This window comes from Terrapene carolina, unplaced genomic scaffold, assembly GCF_002925995.2.
Source record: "Terrapene carolina triunguis isolate 2854851 unplaced genomic scaffold, T_m_triunguis-2.0 Scaffold35022, whole genome shotgun sequence".
NCBI lineage: Eukaryota > Metazoa > Chordata > Testudines > Emydidae > Terrapene > Terrapene triunguis.
The window spans coordinates 12,021,545-12,044,633 of NW_020699373.1; the positions used below are offsets into that span (position 1 = coordinate 12,021,545).

Consider the following 23,089-nt stretch of genomic DNA (forward strand, 5'->3'; position numbering starts at 1 on the left):
TTGCTATAAACGAATAAACCACCTTGACTGGGACTGGGCATAGCAGTGCATGCTTGGAGGTGGGGTGCAGTGGCAGTCCCCTGGTGACACCCCCCCCATTATTTTGCCCAGGATTGATGTCAGGTTGACAGGCCTATAATTACCCGAGTCATCCTGTTTACCCTTTTAAAATATTGGCACAACATTAACTTTCTTCTAGTTTTCTGGAACTTCCCCAATGTTCCAAGACTTATTGAAAATCAAAATTAACAGTCCAGCGAGCTCATCAGCCAGCTCTTTTAAAACTCTTGGATGCAAATTATCTGGACCTGTTGGTTTAACATGTCTGACTTTAGTAGTTGCCATTTAACATTGTTCCACGATACTAGTGGAATGGAAAGCATATTCTCAGCATCGTATGATATGACTACATTATCTGTTTTTATTCCCCAAATTCAAAACAGAAATATTTACTGAACGTCTGCCTTTTCTGCATTATTATTGATAATTCTATCTTTTCCATTCAACAATTAGTAATATGCTATCCACATATACCTACAGAGAGAGGCAGACATGAGCATGAATTGGCCCTTTTGGACAACTAATCTGTATATATTCAATGACAAAAGCCCCTTACATTTAGAGATGGACATGTTTTTTTCAGCGACTAGTTTGACAAAAGAATGAATTTTTTTTTGGTTGAATTAAACTATATGTGAATTTGGGTCCAATTGAGTGAATCATTTTAGTGAAATAAAATATGGGAGGAAACAATTCAGAAAAGTCAGTTTGTTTTGACATTTTTGAAATGAAACATTTTGACTTTTCATTTTGAAATGTTTATTTAGAAATTTAGCTACAGTGCTTGTTGATTCTGAAAAAGGATTCTCTTCAGTCTGGATGAACTGAAGTCATAGACCCCACACAGGAAATAATGCAATATTTTCCATCCATCATCCAATTCTTCTACTAGTACAAAGCCTATTGACACAGGGAATATGGTGAGTCAAACCATAATTCTAATATGATTCTAAGTTTTAGATAATAGATAATTCTAAGTTTTCAATCTAAATGACTTCTTCTGATGCAATGAATAGGGTACCATGTTCTGTTGTGATATTAGCTCCAGGAATGTAGAATTTAACAAAAGGTCAGATTCAAATATGCAGCTAGAGGCACATGATGAGATTTCTGAAAGCACTGAGGTGCCTAATTCCTGTTGGGTGAATTCCACGGCATCACAGAGTGCTCTGGGCATGGGCATACTATACATGGTCTCTACCTTTATCATTCTAATGCCAATATTTGTGATTAACCAGTTCAATTTTGGAACTGCTTCTCCCTTTTCACTCTGATATATTTGACTTTTTAACCCTTTACTCTCCTATATTGGCTCTTGATGGGATAAGATCCACTTGAAGGGCACCACAGTCCACTTTCCTTTCAGTTCAAGTCTGCTTCCCTACACTTTGGTTGTTAAATGGGCCTCCAATAACAATACAAAGGTCTGACTTGAGGTGGAAAATAAGGTGTTTTAGAACTTGTGTTCTGCATTTGTCAGTACATTTCATGGCTACCAACCCACTCTACATACATTAGGAATCCAAATAGCAAAGCCAGGCAGCCTGAGATAGATACCTAACAAATCTGAGGGCCTCTACTGCATATTTTATATTGGTAACTTTTTTTGTGTGTGACACGGAACAGAACAGTAGGAAATGTTCTTCAGGAACAAATTGAACAGAAAGAGCATTCTGCCTGTCTGCCTGAAGGAAGTCTAGAGTGCTACAAAAATGTTAGGCAACCTTAATCTAGGGGTGGCTGCTGCTTCACCTACAACGTGTGTGTGTGTGTGTGTGTGTGTGAGAGAGAGAGAGAGAGAGAGACTACTGATGCATGTTTTGAAATTGCCAACTCTGTATAGTCCCTTCATGGCAAACAAAGCTGCGCCTCAAACGAGCACACGGCTGGGAGATGTTATTTTAGAAAGCGAGCTCTTCTGTTTCCTGGAGCCGCTTATTGTACATGGTCTGACCCGCACTAGGGTATTTATAGAGCAGGTTGCAGCAGCAGTTTGGCCCGCGTCCCCCGCTCTAGCTTGAGCCATCGCTTTAGGTGCGTCGGTGTCCATGGTGCTGAATTGACGAGCCATTGCGCCAGCTCACGCCAGACCCCTGTCCCGATCCGCACTGCCGGGGGGCGCCTCCCCACTGGGACACGCGGCTCTTTGGGACACCCCGGGGAGTTGAGGCGTTAGATAGTTATAGTTTGTATGGGGCAGGGCGATCTGCCCTATAGCCCTGCTCGATTCACAACACCCCTCGCCGCCCCCCTAATACACCGCCCCTCTCTTTCCCTTACCTGGCTCTCCCTCGGGAACTCCCGGAGCACGATGCTGATCACCGGGATGCGCAGGGCCGAGGAGATGAATTCCAGCTCCAGCATCTCCCCGGTGCTCTGCGGGAAGGCGAGGAGGGCGGAGACCCCCTGCACCACCACGGTGTGGCAGAGGCTCTGCAGGAAGGAGAGCGGGTCGCTGCTCCAGGAGGAGCTGGGGGAAGAGAAAGGCAAGAGCGGGAGATCGCCCAGCCCGGCCTCGATGGCCATCACCACCTCCAGGGACAGGTTGTAGGGCAGCAGCCCGCTCACGCGGTTGAGATTCTCCACCCCCAAGAGCAGCGCGTCCCTGGGCAGCAGCAGCGGCTCCTGGCCTCCGCTCTCGTTGCCAACCGGGTTCCCGGTGCCCAGCTGCGCCCTGTTCCCGAGGCTGGTCCCGAGCCACTGCCTCTGAATCCCGGCGCCCTTCCAGCCGGTAGTCCCGGGAGGTTGGGCGGCTTTGTGCGCACGTTGTGCCCCTTTGCTCCCGCGTCTCCCTTCCTCCTGCGCTCCGGGAGCGGGATCCGGCACTCCTCCAGGCGGGGCGGCATGGTGCGCCCCCCAGCTCCAGCCGCGGTGGGTCCGGGAGGGAGCCGCCCAGGGCTGCAGGTGAGCCGCCCCGATCCTCACGGTGTGCCCGATCCGCTTGAGGATCTGGCAGGGCTGCGGGTGGGAGGAGGAGCCGGGCACCCGGGCTAGCACCAGGGCGCAGGGCGGCAGCAGCAGCAGACAGACCCTGCTCAGGAGCCACCACAAACCCAGTCTCCACATCACTGACAGCCAGCGGCCGGGGAGCCAGGAGAAGCGACCGGCCCCCTTCCTCCTCCTCCTCCTCCGATCCCTGGCGCGCCTCTCACCGTCGAGCCGCCAAAGCCTGGAGCAGCTTCCCAGCTCCAGTCACTCCAAGCGCCGTGGGGCTCCAGCGCCAGCCATTAGCCCCAGCGGGGGGCAGCCAGGGGGACCCTCCTTCCCCAGCGCGTCGGGGAGCAGCATTGATCGCTTACCCCCACCCCAAAACACCCCCCCCGCCCCCCGAGGCTCCCAGGGCAGGCGGCAAAGAGTCAGTGCAGTGAAGGCAGCCCCGCCAGGCGCCCCGATCATCGCCCCGCAGTGGCTAGCAGATCCCTCAAGTGGGGGGCCCCCCAGGGAGCCCAGCCCCACATCTCCGCTCGGGGAAGCGCCCAGCCTCAGCCCTTCCTCCAGCTCTTCTCTCTCTTTCCTCCCCCCGCCGGCCAACCGAGCTGGGGGGCTTGCTCCGAGGCGACAAAGTTCCCGAGCCGCTGGATGGCTCCGGTCCGTCGCTTGGCTGCGCTAAACTCCCACCGAAAGGCTCTCTCCAAAAGCCAGCGGGCAGCCCCAGCGCCGGGGAAAGTCCTCTCCCGCCGCGCTGCGATCCGGAGCGCTCCCCTCGCTGCCCGCAGTCCCTGTGCCCCAGCGCTCCCGGGCAGAGCCTACAGCCCGTGTGACCAGCTCCCCGCCAGCGCCCTGGGTACTTATATCAGTGAACACGGGGCACAAAACACGCGTGAAGAGTCCGATTTGCAGACAAGGGCTATTTATAGCTCCAATCTAAACCGCTCTAGCCCCACGCCCGTTTTGTAATATGGGCGCTTTTGTATACGGCCATGTAGACAGCCAGGTTTCCCCCTCCTAGGCTCCGGTGTGCCTGCTTGTTACAGCCTTTATTGACACACAGAGCAGCTCCCTGCATGGATCTTGACAACAGTCCCCAGAGGAAGCGTCTACACAAGCACCAGGATTGGCCCACGCCATCCTCTGCAGTTGCTTATGAGAGCAATTTCATACATTCAGGCCACCTGGTATTTTGGGTGCTAGTTGTGAGTTTCTCAATCATAGTTCCATGGACTGACTATAGAGCTAATGTTTCTGAGCGGTAAATAGCAGCTATAGAGCTCCAGATCCTTCCGTTCTCAGACGGTTCCTAACTTCTCCAAGATGAGTTAGCTGTCAGACAGAAAGAATGACATGCCAGCTTTTATCATGGGCCAATAGTAGGATCTGCAGCATTTTCTTACTAAAGTCAATAGCATTGTTCCCAGAGGGTAAGGGTAAGGGCAGCAGGACTAGACCCTGAATTTGTCCCATACCAGATTTCTCACCTCTGCACCGCTCACTTCTGGGAATCCAGTATTGCTCTAGATGTCGTTTCCATTCCGCTACTGCTTCAGATTTAATAAGTCTTCAACATGTGGGACGTGCAATCATTGATCACCAAGCCATCACCCTTTGTTAGAATTACTTGTAGAAGAAAACTGTTCTGTACAGAGAAAATAAAATTCAAAGGGAGAGAGAGAAAGAAATGGGGGTGGGGGAAGGAGGGGTGTGTGTGAGTGAGTTGTGGTTGTCTCCATTCCTAATGTACAATTGCACATCATCATTTGAGCTCTTACTTATTAATTCACAAGTAGTAAGAGTACCCCAGCATTGGGGGCGGGGGTGTTGTAGGTCAGGACTGCCTTGCATTAGCAAAGATATAAGGAGAAAATGTTCCAGCACCTAGTTGTATTATATCTAACTCCTACAAATGCACTTAATTTACTCTTCCATTTCTTCTTTCTCCTCCATTCTTCTCATACTTTTAAAAATAATTTCCATTTACTTCCCACTCTTATCCTCTTCCCCATCCTATTTATCCCTTGCTTCTTTTTTCCTTTCTCCATTTTTTTCCTTTGAGGAAGGCATCCCTTTAGATCACAAGGTGCATCTTTGAAGGTTCCTGACTTCTTTGATTGGGAGAGATGTTTTGAACATGGAAAAGAACCAATCCAGCCTGTAGAAAAGTGGGCCTTTCCAGAATCACACACACATAAAAATTAGAGGTGGGTGACGCATCTGTGATAAAATAAGAACCGACTCAAACCTTGGCTCACAATGACAATTAGCTGGACCCACATCCTTTCCTGAGGTTTGGGAAAGCTTGCTAATTCCCTTTTTCCTTGTGTGTACCTCAGCAATTCCTGGTTTTCAGGTGGGACTGCAAGGAGAAATCTTGCTCTGTTGTGAGAAGGAATTTATGTGGCATTTCTCACCCCCTTGAAACTAGGGCATACTAGAAATCTCATAAGAAAACTAACATTCGTATGATTTCCAGTCCAGTTTCCAGACTAAGATGCTTTATAAAGTTTGTTATAAGCATTTACACAGGCATCCAGGCTTCTAAACCAAGCTGTTTGAAGTTTGTTCATTATTAGTTAGAATCCCAGGTGCAGTGAAACGTGTATAAGAAACTACTCTAGTTATGCAAACTTCTGGTTTAAGAGTCAACTGCAAATTATCATGCAAGGTGTACCACTTTGCTCCACGTTTATTAGAACTTCTTGGAAGCAACGGACCTCCATCTGTTCCTTGTGTGCAGATTTCATTACAATAAAAAATGGAAGTTTTCAGGGAAATTAAGAGTATTACTGTAAGAGTTACAGTAAGTAGCATAATATAAGAACTGGGTGAAAAAATTATGGTAAACAATTTATTCAATACTTTTTCTGCTTGTGAATTGTTGATGAACAAATCATAATCTTCATTTTTGTTCCTTATTCAAAACAATTCACAAAATAATTTCTGCAAATAATACTTGGTCATTCATGATTGCAAATAGTCAATATGAGACATTTGAGCTATTTTGATTGCACACATAGTTCAGATAATATGTTTCGGTGCCCTGACTGGAGGAGTGCTACTTTTTAATCCAGCATTCCAATCTGAATATTCCTAATTATGAAATCTAGATTTGCTGTCTGCAAATATTCTGCAATATATGTTTATAATTTGCTCTTTCTGCAAATATTCTTGCCAGCAAAGTTCTTTGTAATGGTCCGGATTGAGCAAAACACTTAAACATGTGCTTAATTTTAAGTGCACGAGTAATCCCATAGACTTCAATGGGACTACGGCTGTGCTTAAAATTAAGCATATGCTTTTCCTGGATCAAGGACAGAATATCTGTGGGAAGTGATCCTAAAATGGGCACGGAAACTAAGTGAATTTGTTTAAACAATTTGAATGGTCATGGATATTTTTTTTTTTTTGTATTTGCCCAGCTATAAATACTCATGTGGAAACAGATACAGTTTGTTCTGGTAGCTAAGGGAAATGCTGTCTTTAAAAGTGTGTCAACAATGAGCTAGTTTTCTTACAATGTCACATTCTCATTCCAAAGGTTGACAGTAGAATAAATTACCAGTCTTGACAAATACTTGACCTTCTCAACTTTTAACTTAATGACTGGCTGTGTTCCCCCACACATTGGAAGCTACCCGGGGAGTTCATTCACTGAGCACACACATGACACTAGCACTATGAAAAACACCACTCTTGCTGTTGCATTTCTAAGGCATCATATCTGTAATCATGCATTAGACTAAGACCTGGCAGAACACTGCAAATGGAGAAAAAACAAACTAATCAATGATCACATTAAATAGCTAAGAATACAGTTCTGCTGCTGTAATTGAAGGCTATTAAGGAATGATGAATGGAATAAGTATTCAACATTGGTAATGGGTTTAGGCCTGAAACCTCAAAGGGATTAAGGCATCTAATTCCCAGTGATTGAGTAATAGGATTAGGTGCCTAAATCCCTTTAAAGATCTGGGCCAGATTATCCCCTTGAGTGGCAAAAACCTATGGGAGAGGAATATTTACTAAAGAAAGATAATGAGATTCCTTACCCAGATTGTTCTAACCATCATTCCCTTGGAGGAGAGGGATTCTTAGGAATTTAGAGGCAGGCGGTTGTTCCTGTCCCTAGATGAGCATACTTTAGGGCATCCATGTAGAAGGCTTGCCCCATTGTGCAGTTGGAGAGACATCATGTTGCCATTGTCTTCCCATTCGTGACTGTGTTCTCTAGTCCCCTCACTCTGAAGGAAAAATCCTTTCGGATTACCAGGTGGCAATACTAGGCAGAATGGCTTTTTTCCAGTTCTTCCTTTAGCTTCTCCTAAATTCTGAAACCCCACAAGGCACCAACTGAGCAGTAGTTGTACAATGCAAAGTCTGTGGCTTCAAAGGAAGATGGTGGCAATGCTACACCAGGTCTTCTCCTGTCTGTTCTAACATAGGCAGTGCCCAATGGATCTATGCAGTCCATAGACTCGCGGGCCACGCTCCTACCTTTTCCTCGACCCACCCAAACAAACCCTTTCCATACAGTCAGGGAGTGCATTTCTCCAGAATTTGGCTCTAGAGTGCTATGGTAGAGTGTATACCCCACACTGGAAGTGACAGGGTTAAGGGGAGCCGGTGATACCAATTAGCCCATTCTCTGGCACCTGGTGCGGAGACAGGTAATAAAGGATTAAATCCAGCTGGGCAGTTTCTGCAAAGGAAGGCCTGCCGGGCAAGTGGGAGAGGATACTTAAGAGAGAAATAGCTGGGCTTTTTCTTTCTTTAGGAAAGGAATGAAAGAGGGACTTGTGGAAAGGATCTTGTACCTGGTACTGTTCCTGAAGGGAGAGGGCAGCTGGGGAGAAGCAGAGTCCTTAAGTAGGCCTGGAAAAGAGAAGCTACAGGGCTGAAGACCTGAGAGTCATTGTCTTAGGAGGAGCTTGGCCTCCATGGAGAAAACCCTCAGATGCAGCCCTCTGTAACAGAGCAAGGAAGAGCTCTGCAGAACAAGGAGCCTGTGGAGAACAGAGCCTGGGCAGAGTGGAAGAGTTTTTATTTTGTTGAGTTTGGACATTGTTACCGTGGAAGAAGTGGAACCCTTCATGTGACCTGGCTGGAGGACCAAGTTACTGCATCTACCACTGATGTTCGGAGGAGGAAGGTGAGGCAGAGGGGCTGCAACACTAGGTCTTGCCATAAATAGGTGCTCTGAGATGGTGTGTCTATGATAGGTGAATAGGAAGCCCTGGAATCTGAGTAAGTGGGACTTTGGTATCCCAGAGCCCTGCTACCAGAGAGCAGAATGATAAGTTTCACTGCATTCTGCCCCATGCAGCCACCTGACTCAAGCAAAGTGTGAGCAGCATCAGGCCTGTCGCTATATATAGATCTTATTTCCATCAGGGTCATGTTAATTATAATGAAATTAGAAAAAACAAACAAACCATGAGTAGATCTGGTAATGCAACTACAGAGACGGGTAGAAATTTCAGATCATTACATTACATCAACTTTCCATTGCACTTATGGACCTCAGTAAGGAGTCTCCTTATATAGCCAGAATGGATTCCCTTTTATTTATGTAGGGCTATCCTGTACAATCCTTACTCACTTTGATGAGCACTTACATAAGTGCTATCTCTGAAGTCAAGTGTTCACCAAAGTGTGTCAGAGTGGTCTTAGACTATAAATTGCACCCAGTTGCAAGAATCTCAGGATGTGAATCCACAACTAAATGGAACTGGCTTTTAAAGCAAAGTTAAGAAAGCAAGACTGCTCCCACACACTCAACCAGATGCTTCCCTACATTTGCAGGCAGGAGGGAGGGGAGGCGACAGGACAAGAGAGGTTGCATGGGGAAGAGGGATGCTCAGCCGCTGTGGGCAGTTCATCAGACTCCAAATTATAATCACAGGAGGGAGGAAACACATGCAAAGTCTGAGAAGCAGAAATATCCAAAAGATCAAAAGGTCACAACAGTACACTGTGAAAGAATAATTCACTGGATATGTCAAGCTTAACAATCCTGTCAACATTTTAACAAGAACAGAAAATGGCAAATATCCATGACAATGAGACAGGCATGTGGACAGCATGGAATTAACCCTCTGTACTCAATTTAAAGGGCTGATTCTGTAAATCCCTACTCAGTCAGTCCGACTGATCTCAATGAGATTACAGGCTTCAGTAAGGATTACTGACATGAGCAAGGATTTGTGGAAGGAGGCCCCAAAACTGTCACCTAGCCAGCTTTGGTGGTCACAACCACATATGTAGAATAAATTTACAGACTAGATTGTGCTCTAGGCATACACTAGGATTGTGTTCTAACGCTGCACAGCAAAACCTGCAACACCCCAGAAGTTGCCCCAAGGGACACTGCCTTAGAGGTCTCTCTCTGAAGCACAATTCCTCCCTTGCTTTCTTCAGAGGGAAAAGATTACTGAGGTGAACAAGGGTTTGCAGAACTGAGCTCCCAAACAGTCTTCTAGCCCTAGGTGTGGTCACTAACCACAGCTGTGGATCGATCCCAAATGGCTATTGGTATTTAATAACACATCTCAGATTTCCTCCATCTGCCTTCTTGTCCTGTTAGCTCATCAGCGAATGTTATTTTAACAGTCAGCTCTTCTGGCTGTTTTACTGAGGCTTCTGTCTCTGCATGGCATAGCTGGAAAAATCAGTGAGCTAGATTGTACTTATAGGCCCGGCCCTGAGCAAGTGGTTCCAGTTAGCACTGTGACTAAGACACCGTTTCTCAAATGAAGCCTCCAGGGGATTTCCCTGCGGCCATAGCAGTTTCCTGTGCAGCATCAGCCCTTCCCCTTCCTCCCTGTTGCTCCTGCATGCGCTGCCTCTCTGGAGACACAAGCGGGACACCCAACGCTTAAGGAGCCAGGTGAGGTGGCGAGGAGGGGGTGAGAAGGCGAGCAGCGGGGGGTGAAAAGGCAAGAGGCGAGTGGCAGGGGGCCCTGGCAGAGGAGCAAGGAGGCAAGCGGTGAACCAGCAACAGCATGACAAGGCAGGCAGGGGGGTCTGGCTGCAAGCAGGGGAGTGAGGGGTGAGGACTGCAGGAGAGCGGTGGGTGGACGGGAGTAGGCACTGGGTGCTGGCTATACTATGCACCCGCTATGCTGACTCAAATGCCCTGCCCAGTGAGTGAGTAGGGAAGATGGCAGGATTCCACCCACTCCTTCCTGGTGGCTGGCCCCTTTAAGGGTAGTCAGGGCATAGTGTACCCATGAGGGGCTTTAAGGAGAATGAGTCCATCTCAGCACACCTGAAAGTAATTAATTGCTTAGCTGGCAGCTAATTGGCTAGTTAGTGCCTGGGTTTGACAAAAGGCTATTTTCCTCCACCAGCTCTCTGGTGCTCCTGGAGAGAAGGTGCTCCCAGGGAAAGGACTTTAGGGAAGGCCCTTCCAAATAGCCACAGGCTGCCTAGTTTGTGAGGCACTGCATGCTGTCAGGTTGCTGGTGGGGATTGTGCATCAGCCACAAACTGGCAGGAAGTGGTACAAGGAGCTGCACCCTCCAGGGAGAAAGTACTGAAGGAGTTGCTCCACCAAAGGTGCGTTGAGGCTGGTGGAAGTGGCTCAAGGAAACATTAGTGAGTCTGAGGAAGCAGACCTTAGTGGCTTAACAGAGGGTCTCTGAGCTGGAACCCAGCGAAGGAGGGCCTGGATTCCCCTACCAGTCCCTGAGGAAGGGGATGTAAAAGCCCCCCTTAGACAGGGGAACAAGGACTGTTGAGCCCGGAGTGGGACTGAAGGCCATGGATAAGATCATTTGACTTCTGTTTTATTGGACTCTATTACCTGGAAGAGCTGGGATTATCAGCAATCTGGCTGGAAGGCTGAGTCATGAGAAGGGGCAAACCACTGCAGGCTCAGGGCAGTCAAATGGGGGGGCAAAGTCAGAGGCTGCTGCACTGTGCCTGGCAACCAGGGAGCGTGCCAGCTGGTGAGTGACCCCCTTTGTACTGCACCTCCCTGCTCACCTGCTCCAGGGAGGGGGCACCAGTTTAGTCCTGAACATCTGGACCCAAGACCAGGTTGCCCAAGAAGGGGTGTAAGGGAGGTTCTGTGTGGGTGTGTAGCCCAAGTCAAATCCACCCCTATTTAAAAGATACTGGGCAAAATTTTCAAAACACCCCAGTGAGGTAGGGACTCAAGTTCCACTGACTTTCAGTGGGGCTCAGGCTTAGCCCTTCTCTGTTGGTTTGGCCCCCAAATACAATCTGCTCCCTAAAAAGAGGGGTGGAGTGCTTCTTGAAAAAACCTAACCTCACTGGGAGAAAAAACTTCATGATTTTCAAACAGTGTAACTTGTGGTGGTGGTTTTTGTTTAACTTTACACTGCAGGACTGGTGAGAAGAATAGCAGGGCTGGGAGGGGATTTTCAAAGGGGCTGTAGTATGAGGCGGGGATCTGGAGACAGGGGATCAGGTTTCAGGAGGGGCCTACTTTGGTGTGACACCAGAGGGCTCAGGTGTGCAAGCTAGGCCATACATCTACCAAACAGTCTTCTGGGCATGCTTAATAAAAACCTTTCCTACAATTGAGCCTCCTTGCTGCATCTATTGCAAATGAAATGGGGCTAAGGGAGTTGGGTTCCCAGCTTTGCAGTTGCATCCATTAAGTCTCTGAAAATCCCAACCTTGTTTTTTCTTTTCTTTCTAAAGTCTAATCATTGGGTGTATGCAACACAGTCAGTGAAACAATTGGGCTCAATCCTGCTTTTGCATTTCCATGGGTGAGTGTTCAGGATCAGACCCTTTTAAAAGTGTTGTCTGGCAAGTTTCTCTGTAGTCGTAACCAAGAAGAAGCTGGGACACACCTTGCTGTTCCTACGGGGCAGCAGACTAAAACGCTGACCCCAGGGAGGAAGTAGGGCTGAGAAGGGTGCTAACACAAGGTTATATTTTTTTTGGTAGGCAATGGATGAGCAGAATGTGACATTTATTCATGGGAACTTTTAAATAACACTGTGCTGGAGGCACTGGTGAGAGGGTGGACTATAGGAAACAATGCTTGAACTTGACAGGTGTGTGATAAATGGACTTCACTTCTTAGGCTGGTTCTGGAGTACACTGAAGAATTTAAGCATCTGTTCAGGGACAACAACCCCCAGGGCATGAAGCCTGTTTTAAAGACCAGCTGCTTAAAACAACCTCTTTAAGGAATCACCAAGCATTAAATTACTTGTGTTAAGCAAACACTCAAAGAGGGATGAGGAAGGGTGGATAAGATGCTAGCTTGGGATGTGGGAGTCCTGGCTTCAGTTCCCAGCTCTGCCACAGATTCCTTTTGTCACTTCACTCACTGTCTTGCTCAGTTCTCCCTCTGTAAAATGGGGATGCAGCACTTGCCTACAACACCCCTGTGAGAAGAGATACACTAACGAGTGCGAGGAGCTGAGATGCTACAATAAGGGGGCCATATAAGTACTGTGAGATTGAACCTCACTTCAACACCGTCAGAGATTCCTAGCCGCATTCTTTACTAGGAGACTGCTTGGGACTCGAGGGCACGTGTATACAGAGGAAGGGTCCAGTTCTACAGTGGGCCCACTCACCTTAGTTAAGTTAGTCACATGCTTTGGGTCCTTCCAAGATCCAGACCATAGTCTGTGCACACTTTGTATAGCTCTGGGTACTGCTCTAAGGCCAGGTCTACACCTAAAAGTTAGGTTGACCTAGCTACGTTGCCATGTATTTACGCCAATGCAGCATCGGTATAGACCCTGCATTGCTTACATTGCCTGTTGATGGCTTTCAGAAGCTGTCCCACAATGTCCTGCATCCTGTACAATCAGCACAAACACTCCTGGGGAGGACATGCACATCAACACAAAGAGCAAACTGTAGATGTTCACGAGCACTGTAACTGTATGTCAGTGTAAGTTAGGCCAACTTAATTTTGTAGCTTAGACAGGCCCTCAGTAACGAACCGTTAGACTAGATGGTTTAAAATGTATTGTTTTCCACAATTTAAAAAAAAAGGCTGAGCTGAAACTAGACAAGGAGGGCAGATTTTCAGGGAAACTATTAGTGAAAATCAGATCAGTCTAACTCATTAACTGCCGTAATCTGGCTCCATTGATTTCAATCTACTGTGAGCGACATCTCACTTTGGAGCTAGGAGGGGGATGGTGGTTAAGACAGGATTGCCACTTATTTCTTCCCCTCCCCACCCCCGAAGAAGAAATACATTCAATAAGCCCAGCAGGGTATGTGACGTCCACTGAGGGGGAACCAAACCCACTGTGTCAAGGATTGTATTTGAAGCCCATCTAGCAGAAGTCACACTCAATGGAATCCCGCAGAGCACACAGGTTCAAACTGTGAACATCTATGCAATGTGGACTGGTTGGAGCTTCTTTTGGGGGTGCAGTTTGGAAGAGTACCACTAATTTATTTATTTTTTTAAATGTGACTCATGCTTAGGGCAGTGACCCCACTCCTGTGTGTTTGCAGGGCTGGGGCCAAACAGAGTGTCTAGTTCATACAGCCAGGGGAATTATTCAGTATTTTCCCCATAATTATTCACTCAAGCAAAAACTGAAATCTTTTGGGCTCTATTTAAGCCCTATTTGTTTTTGTGAATATTCTAACACAGGTTTTTCTGGGAGGAAGGTGCACATATATTACTAATAGTATGCAAATAGAGTATATTAATGAAAAGTGACTTTCCAGGCGTGTCCCTATGAGAACAGGAACGATGCCAGCTGATGTAGGTGTCCAGTGAAAACTACTCAACACGGCTCTACGTTTGACTTTTGGATGCTGTGTACTCACAACAAACTTGGTCTGCAGATTGCTCAGAGGCAGAGTTATTTACAGAATTTATCTGACTCATGATTCTGAGGCCATCCAATACATTTTTTTTCTGATGTAAACTGATTGCAGAACAGAAAAAGAAACTAAATTTCTGCATATCTATTTTGCTAGATTATCACTGAGTTCTAATACCCCCCTCCCCAGTATTAGATTGTGCAACCCTACTCATCTTGGCAAGCACTTATTCATGTGAGTCAGTGGGACTAGTCATGTGAATCCGATCTTGTCCAGATGAAAAAGTTTGACCTCTTAATGTAAATCCGTTTTTAAAACTAATTTAGCTAACCCAATGCAAACCCCCGTGGGAACAACCTTTTTTGACAGTGGCTTATTTGGCTTTGTGTAAACCAATACCTAACTGACTTACAAAACTGAAATAAATCTGAATGATGAGCCTGCCTGCCGCTGTGTGCATCAGTTTAACTAAACAGCTGTGAAATCACACCTTTAATTACACAGCTGGAGCAGCTTTCTTGAGTGGTCCAGCCCTAGGTGCTCACCAATGTGAGAGAGGGCTGCACACTCAGGCCCTGTGTATTCAGGAACCAATAAAACACGTAATAGGGCTTGCGGAGGGCAGGTATTGATACTCTGAGTTGGGATCATCAAAGGGGCGTTGGGCATTAGGCTTTCAAAGCCTGTTGGTTTTCACTGGCAGTTGGGCCTTTTCAATATCCACCCATAAGTCAGAGGTGACGTGTGTGTGTGTGTTTGGGGGTCACATTCCCCCCGCCCGATTTCTACCTTCCATTTAGCACGGAGGTTTTCAAGCTGTGGGATGAACCCCCTAGAACCGTCACTTCCTGCCAGGAGCTGCCAGAGTGGAAGCTGGTGGGAGCTGCTCACAGGGCCGGCTCTAGGCACCAGCAAAGCAAGAAGGTGCTTGGGGCGGCAAATTTGCAGGGGTGCAAGAATCCAGCCTGGGAGCTGAGAACCAACAGGGGGCCCTGGGAGCTGTAGTTCCTTGGTTAGCTCCCTGCCTATAGAGCCAGCCCTGGAGCAGGGAAAGAACTACATTTCCCAGCATTCCCTCGGCCACTAGCAACAGGAAAGGGAGGGGGAAGGAGTGTGGAACTGAAACCTCATGCTGCAGCTTGCTGTAAATGGTAGGGACAGAGCCAGCTCTAGGTTTTTTGCCGCCCCCCCCCCCCCCCCCCCTGCCCCCCCCCCCCCCCCCCTGCTGCCCCAGCCCTGGGTTCTCCCCCCACCCTCATCTCCTGCCACCCCAGCCCTGGGCTCTTCTCCCCCCCACCCGCACTTCCTGCCACCCCAGCCCTGGGCTCTCCCCCAAAGAGAGAATTGGGTGGACTAAATGGACATTGCACCTCTCTATCTGAAGCCTAGCAAGGCAGGTACGTGGATCCCACTAGAATTTAAAATGAAAAGTAAGGGAGAGGAGGCTCTACTAGACTGGGCAGTTTTAGATACAGTACCAGGCACGTAGGAGGATTTACACTTCTGAACCATGGAAGCAGAAATTGACTTTTCTTTTCCTGATTTAGCTAATATTCAGAAAGGGAATCCAGCACCTGCCTTCCAGATTTGAACACCCTCAAAATTCAGGAGTGCTCAAGCTCAATTTGGGCAGCTGTTACTTCATTTCTCCCAAATCAAATATACTGATCCACTGTAACTTGCTGTAGAATAAATTGAGCAAGAAATGCTTCCCAGTGGTTATTAGGACTGGAATTGCTATTTTCAACAGCCATTGCCTTTTTTTATTATTATTATTATTTTTTTTTTTAAAGTTTTATTTGTTTAAAAGGAAGACAGTGATATTGCATTGGCAAATTCCCCATAGAAACAAAGAATGGAACAAAAGAATAATAAAGGCACCTCAACTTTTCCTCATTTATGGAGGACAGTCTTATAATATGCATCCAGATAGCCTTCAATCACACAAGCTGAAAATTGTTCCACTTTACTGCAATTCTGTAACCATATGGGAACCAATCCTGTCTGTGTTCTGTGCACATCCAAAATTCCTGCTGAATGACCTGCCATGGGAGCGAGTTACCAGTGATCCAGGGCTGGGGCGGCAGGAGGGTGCGGGGGGGGGGGAAGCCAAAAGTTTTTTTGCTTGGGGCAGCAAAAAACCTAGAGCCGGCCCTGGCCGCTCAGACCCCTGGCTGTCCACGCTGTGGGAACTGGGGCACTGGCTGGCTGCCTGGGAGCCCTTCCTGCCCAGCTCCCCTAACTAAGCCATCTCTGCATAGCCAGGAGCTCCCCAGGCAGGGTGGGCAGTACCGCTCCGAGCTGCGCCCTGACATGCTCTTGCCTCTCCTCGAAGGAGCGTGGCCCTCCTGGAGCTGGCCCCTGGCTGTGGAGTCTGGCTGCTGTGAGATGAACCCTGAGGCGCTCGCTCGCTGCTACCCTGGTACTCCTGGCGGTGCTGCTGCTCTTCAGCCCAGAGGCGAAGCGTTAGGCGGTCACATGCCCCCCCCCCTTTAAATTGTGCCCCTCCCCACTATCAAGAGTTGCACGTCATCTCTGCCATAACTCATCACTTTGTGTGAGGGATAAGTCCCAGTTTCAAAGCGCAGTGGAAGCGGGGGGCTTTCAATAGGCTCAGACAGTGACAGTAAACACAGGGGAGCAGCCGCGCAGATCCTCAGCTGCTGTCAGTTGTCATAGCTCCGCTGACTTCAAAGGTGCTGTGACAATCGATGGCAGCTGAGGATCTACCCCATGTAATTGAAATCTGAGAAGCACTAAATTGAGTGTCGTGCTGTGAGTTACAGAATTAGATGTGTAGACAGGGAGATCTGTTGGCACCATGGACGTGGAAGCAAAATACAGCTAAGAATCCTGTAGAGTAATGATAGAAAATGAACTGCCGTTTGTAACAAAAAGTTGACAAATACACAGAGCCACTGTGAATAATAAAACATACAGGTGAAAAATGTGTACAATTAGTCAGCAAACAGGAGTCTGAATGAGTTAGCGGTGCTTTAAATACCAATTTTTTGAGTGTGGTGAAGGGTAACGATATAATTAATCATTGCTTGTACGTGAACTGGGTGTTCATGTTATCTCACAGTCAATCTCAGGAATTCCTAGACTTCCACAGAAAATGAGATCCTTTCTGGAGGGGTTTGAACCATCCCTAGATGGTTAGAGTTCAGTAGTGAATTGTATCCTTACTATAGGTTTCATAAGAGTGGACACCATAAAATTATACAAAATAATGAACGATATACTTGGAGTAGGTTGGACATTTCTGTTCACCTTCTCAAGGGACATGAACAAGGGAACTGAAAGGCAGCAAATATTTTTTTTCATTAGCCTGTAGAACTCATAGCCACAAGGTATCACTGAGAACACGATCTTAACAAAGGAACTGGATATTTACATGGATAATGGGTGAAATCCTGGCCTGACTGAAGTCAATGGCAAACTTCCAATGACTTTATTTGGGGCCATCATGAATAGCCTGAGTTATAATAGCAAAGAGTTAAAAATACCAAGAGTTGTGGACGGGATGTACGCCTTCCTACTGCAGGGCAAAGACAACCTATAACTATAGGGATTAGAAGGAAACTTTCCTTGCTAACGGGTTATTTCATAACTGCTTCCTGCTTCCTTATACCTTCCTTGGAAGCAGCTGATAAAGGCCACCGTCAGAGATGGGATACTGGACTAGACGGATCATTGGTCTGACCCAGTCTGACAATTCCTAACGCTCATACAACCTAAAGAAGAATCTGTTACATTTCTGTAAGTTCTCAGAGTAATTTTTATACAACTTTGTTACATTTCTAACCCTTTTGGCTTTATCCTTTGTCATACAGGAGGAGCAGTGGGAAGTGGTAGAAGGGAAGTATATAAACCCTAGGTTAATTAAGGCGTGGTTCCCTGTAGACTAGGGAGGGTTGCTACAGGTTAATTGGAGCACCTGTAATCAATTAAGGCCCTGTTAGAAACCTAATAAACCCCCCTGCTTCAGGCAGTCAGGGGGAAGGAGAGAGGACTGGAGCTTGGAGGTGTGCTGTTAGACTTGGAGGAGCAGAAAACCGGCGTAAGGGAGACCCTGCCCCAGCGGGGGGGGACATTCCCTCCCCCAGCATTTAAGGACTGAAGGTACCCCACCCAAGGGAGAAGAGGGTAAGAACCTGCAGGGGTTGAGAGGGGCTGGGACTCAAAGTGAGGAGCAAACCCAGACCCCTCCCCCGCTTCCCTCCTTTACCACCTTCCTGGGCCACTAGTGGGGCCCTCGGTGCCCCAAGAGCAGGGGTAAGGGGTGGTATTTTAGCCCCCCCCCACCAAGAAAAGCACAGGACCCACCATACTATATTGACCATCTTGTCACACCTTATTAAATTCAGTGTCACTTTTCCAGACGGGAAGATACCAATGAGAAAATATGACTAGTCACACTGACACATACATTTACATGTGCTTCAGACAGAAGCAGCAGGTGATCATTTTATCCTGTACTGCTGAGGTCTGCTTTTAGATTCACACGATTTCTTCTTTGATCTAGATGTGTAGGCTTTGGACTTCAATGATGGAAGTAAGGTCAGTGTTAAAATAAAAAGTTTGAAAAGTTCAGTAAGTTTATAGGGTTGGAGAACATATCAGTCTAGGTCCATTTGAGATTCTGACAAGTTCAGGAGCATCTTGTTGGATAAGAACAAGTTTCTTTGGCACTCAAATACTTTTATCTTTGAAATATTAGTCTTTACATTGTTTTCCAAACACTTCATCGACTTCCTTCAGTTGAGCACATGAGCCCCTTGTCCCCACCGACTCTGTTCCTTGCTCTTCTTGTGCTGGCTTCTTCAGTGTGTATATCTTCACTGCTTGTGTGAAGCTCTCCCGCAGCTTCTGCTATTTAGAACAGCCTTCCCGTATCCTGCTGCCTCCTCAAATCCCCATCCATAGTTACAATTCAGCTGGAAATACAGGTTTTCTCTTTTGCCTGCAACCCTTAACTTCTCTTTCCTTCTTCTGCTACTTATTATTTAAGGTCTTGATCCTGAAAACACTTATGCACATGCTTACCTTTAAGCATGTGAGTAGTCCCATTGAAGCCAATGGAGTGGCTCGTCTGAGTAAAGTTAAGCAAATGCCTAAGCATTAGCAGCAGCCTACAGTATATGGTCTAACTAATGTTTCTGGGTATTTTTTTAATGAAGGATACCATACGAAATAAAGTTGTTTTGTATTAATATGTGGTGTTTAAAAATGCAAGACACATGAATGAGATCATTCCCAAGCCCGTCAACTTTCAAAATTGCACAGGATTTGGTCTATCACTTATTTATGAGCCTTAATATTCCAAAGCACTTATGTGCTTGCCTAAGCATTTCACCCTTTTGGAAGATGGTGTCTGAGTCTTCCTTTAAAATCTTCCCATTCTTCCTTTCCCCCGACCTAACTCTCTGCTGCCCTTCCCTTGCTTAATAGTCCCCAAATCATTGCAAGCTTTCCTCCAACAGAAGAGGGCTGCCTTTGGCTCCCCCTGGAGCACATGAATGCTACTTCATGGATTCACCAGAGGGACCAGTAGAATACTCTGAGGCTACGTCCTCACTACGGGGGAGGTCGATTTAAGATACGCAAATTCAGCTACGCGAATAGCGTAGCTGAATTCGATGTATCGGAGCCGACTTACCCCGCTGTGAGGACGGCGGCAAATCGACCTCCACGGCTCCCCCGTCGACGGCGCTTACTCCTACCTGCGTTGGTGGAGTACAAGCGTCGATTCGGGGATCGATTGTCATGTCCCGACGAGATGCGATAATTCGATCCCCGAGAGATCGATTTTCTACCCGCCGATTCAGGCGGGTAGTGTAGACCTGCCCTCAGGTGCTTCTTTTCGAAAGGGGCTGAGCATAGTCCTTACATAGTGAATTTCAGCCCATGTCAGATCAGACATAAGGAACTGAATTGAGTCTCTGCATAACAGTTCTGATGCCATCTCCAGCACGGTTCTTTCCTAGCTGCCTATTTTTACAAACGCTTTAATGCATCAGTGCAAGGATACCTATACCACGAGGGAGAGATGTATGCGGATTGTTAGTTTCGTCAAGCACATTTATCACCCTGATCAGACCCACGGTACCTCTTGTAAGAAGTTTGGTTTATGTGCACAATGTTTTAGTGACAATAAAATCACTAAAAATTGCATCGATCTACATACAGCACTTATTCCACACCCACAGGGTTTGTCATAAAAGCTATGAAGTTCCAATTTAGAGATTGCAATCAACATTACTAATCCTGGATAACTGAAGAGATGGTACTTAAATCCATCTTCAGGCACCTATATGAAAGTACTGATTCTTACATCTGCTGAGCACTCACAGCCTCCACTGAAATTAATGGAACCTCTCTAAACATGATTTCTTTTTTATTTAGGAGTCTAAACAGGGGCTTAGGAACCCAGCTTCAGAGGATTTGAACACTTTGGCCCACAATTCTGCGGTTTCATAATGGCCTCAAATTCTCAAACATCACATGCTTCTAAGATTTGTTGATGCAAGAATGGTGCAATATTTTCCAGTTCACGCTGGCTACTTTCCAGTTTTACTTCCTCCACTTTATAAGAGGAGCTTCCATTCATGGAAGGATTGTTAGTGGTTCTATTACAAGTTTTTTTTTTTTACTTATGCAACTTTATATGTTACAAGCCTTCAACTTTTGTCTTTTCAAGGTGACCTGCAAGTCTTTTTATTGAAGTCTTTCAGCTGTAGCAATGGTGGTTGATTGCTCCCAGTAGCTAAGCTACCAGTGATATTCCACAGAGTATTTTATAGCAATGCTCAAGCTGGGGTGGTGACAGAAATAGCTGATCATGTAATAACTTACCGTTGAGAGAAAAGGGGTGGGGACAAGAATGAGGAAAAAGTTGGTACATATCATGAGGCAACACAAAATCATCATCTTTCCCCTCCCTCCCCCCACGCCCTCCATTTGAGATCTGCTTTAAAACGGAGTTAATTTAGCTGAGCAGAGCTGTGATACATCTGAAAGTGTGGGACAATGATTCTAATTTCCCTTCTGTAGACCGTCTTTCCGAGACATGTGTTTGACAGACGATGTCTTGATTTTATCCTTAACTCTATGGATGCAAATGGTCTGAGTGCTCGACTCATTTCTAACCACAAATAGAGCTGGTTCCAAATAGCCTAACTGAGAAACTTTGGATCTGGATCCAGAACTGCATACCCCAGGCCCATTTCTGAATGCAAAAAAATAAACTCTACCCCACATCTATACGGTGTGAGCAGTACTGTCACTTTTATTGATGCAGCTGTCAAATTATAGATCAAGACTTTCTCAAATGAAAGTGGCAGATATTATTAGTAATCTGGGAAGAAGATGCTTTTATCGAGGGCCTGTCAAAGGATTACTGTTACTGGGGAAGTGCTTCTTTGACAACTCCCGCCTCTGCTAGGCTTGCTTTATATTGGAACTAGAAAGACTTAAGCGATGTTCCCAGACTGGAAAGTTAGATAAGTTTTTGCCTTTATTTGTGTGGTGGGATTTTATCTGTTGTTCATATACAGTACGCTTTTTGTTTAGACATTTGTATAGTGCCTAACACAATGTGGCCCTGGCTTCTAGGCATCACTGCAAGAACAGCAAAAGCCCCATGAGAAACAATTTACCTGGTTATCCCCTGAAACCTTGATTCAGCAAGTTCCTTAATCATACACATGGGTAGTTCCACTGACTTCAATACAATTGCTCACATGCTTAAAGTTATGCATGTATTTCAGTACCTGGTTGAACTGGAGCCTGAGAGAGGAATGACCCAGTGGCCTGAGCACATGGGTTTGAGAATTAGGGAATCTGGGTTTCTAATCCAAGTTCTTTCATTGTGTAACCTTGGAAAAGACATTCACCTCCGAGCGCCTTAATTGTCCCCATTTGTGGAGTGGAGGTAATACCGTCCTCACGGGGGAGTTCTGAAAATTAATGTTTGTAAAGTTCTTCAACAAGTGTAATTGTGTGCCAGCATAGAAGTGTGCAGTTACTGCAGGTGCATGATTAAGGTATTGCCTGGGAAACCAGCATGGACTCTGAGTAAAATCACAGTAAGGGCCTGCCCAAACGTAGATGTGCAATTCTGCACGTACAGGTGGACTTCCCTCCAATATTTCAACCTGTAAGTCCCAAATATAGTATGGTTGTTACATAATGGCTGTCAAGCTTGTAGGGATGACATCTAATGCCCACAGCCGTGTACAAATTAGTCAGTGGTGTGAGGCTGAAGTGAGACAGAGGTGGCTCTGATTGAATCAGGTCTGAGTAGAAATTCTTCAGCAGCAGCAATAATTTGTGTCTCTCTTACAGCAGGGATTTCTTGAAGCATCCAGGATTTTCCATTGACTTGGAGCCAAATTTGGAGATGACAGATTAGTTTGGTAAATCAGTGAATGGGAGCATGAGCTGGTGTAATTTTTGCATGAATGACAGGGGCAGACTAATTGGGTCACTGCCCAGGATGTTCCGCTAGAAACAGGCCACAGCAGATGTACCTCCTAGCTAGCTCAGGCATACATCCTCCCTCTTCCCATCAGCACCCCTAATACAAGGCAGGCAAACACTGGTCCTGCACACAGGCTGGTTGGTGATAGTGCTGGGATCTGGGGGCAAATGGATGGTGCTTGGATCTCGGGAACAGAACACAGTATCTTTCTGATCATTCATGCAGGACCAGAGCTTAGAAGAGTCTACTGGGCCTAACAGCATTTTAGACCCATAGTAAGAAAATTCCCAGGGGGACAAAAATGGTTCATGTAGGTAAAGTTAGATAGCTGTTGATTTCATGGGATGGTGAGCCCCATTGTAACTGAGAGGAGAATTTTGTCTCTTTGCTCTGTCTGTCTGTTATTGGTTTACCGATCATTCCTGGTATTAGCATGGCCGTGAGACTTGATAGTTACAATTCCCTTTCAGCAGAGCATCCAGAAGCACTTTTCCATCCCCTATAGCTTGTTCAGAATGCACACTGACTACCTCGCGTGAACAATAGTGAACCGGTTATGCCCACCCTAGGGTGGGAGGCCTAACTGCTCCCTGTGACAGCAAAACTTCCATTAACTTAAATGGGAGCAGAGTGAGGCCAACCCTGAGCACTTTGGAAAACACATACGTTCCATTCAGTGACTCTAGAATCTACAGCTGTTTCAGGTCTGAATTCGCGACCTATGTGAGAAGTGTTTGTGCTTCCCATCTTTCAGGATTCTCATCATCATGTCTTAGTTGACTGTGCCTGTGCTATGCTGGGGTCATAAAATGTTGAACTCATTCTCCG

The 23,089-nt window shown here is 46.5% G+C and overlaps 1 protein-coding gene across 1 annotated transcript in view; it reads right to left on the reverse strand.

Moving 5' to 3' along the window:
- The window catches only part of LOC112118934 (glutamate receptor ionotropic, NMDA 3A-like), an 82,633-nt gene extending 79,507 nt beyond the window's left edge, over positions 1 to 3,126 (reverse strand). The window contains exons 1-2 of the mRNA XM_026646388.1: positions 2,864 to 3,126; positions 2,341 to 2,764 (exon numbers count right to left, since the gene is read on the reverse strand). Coding sequence (XP_026502173.1) covers positions 2,341 to 2,764; positions 2,864 to 3,126 — 687 coding nt within the window. The remainder of the gene's footprint in view (positions 1 to 2,340; positions 2,765 to 2,863) is intronic.
- Between the last annotated feature and the right edge of the window lie 19,963 nt (positions 3,127 to 23,089).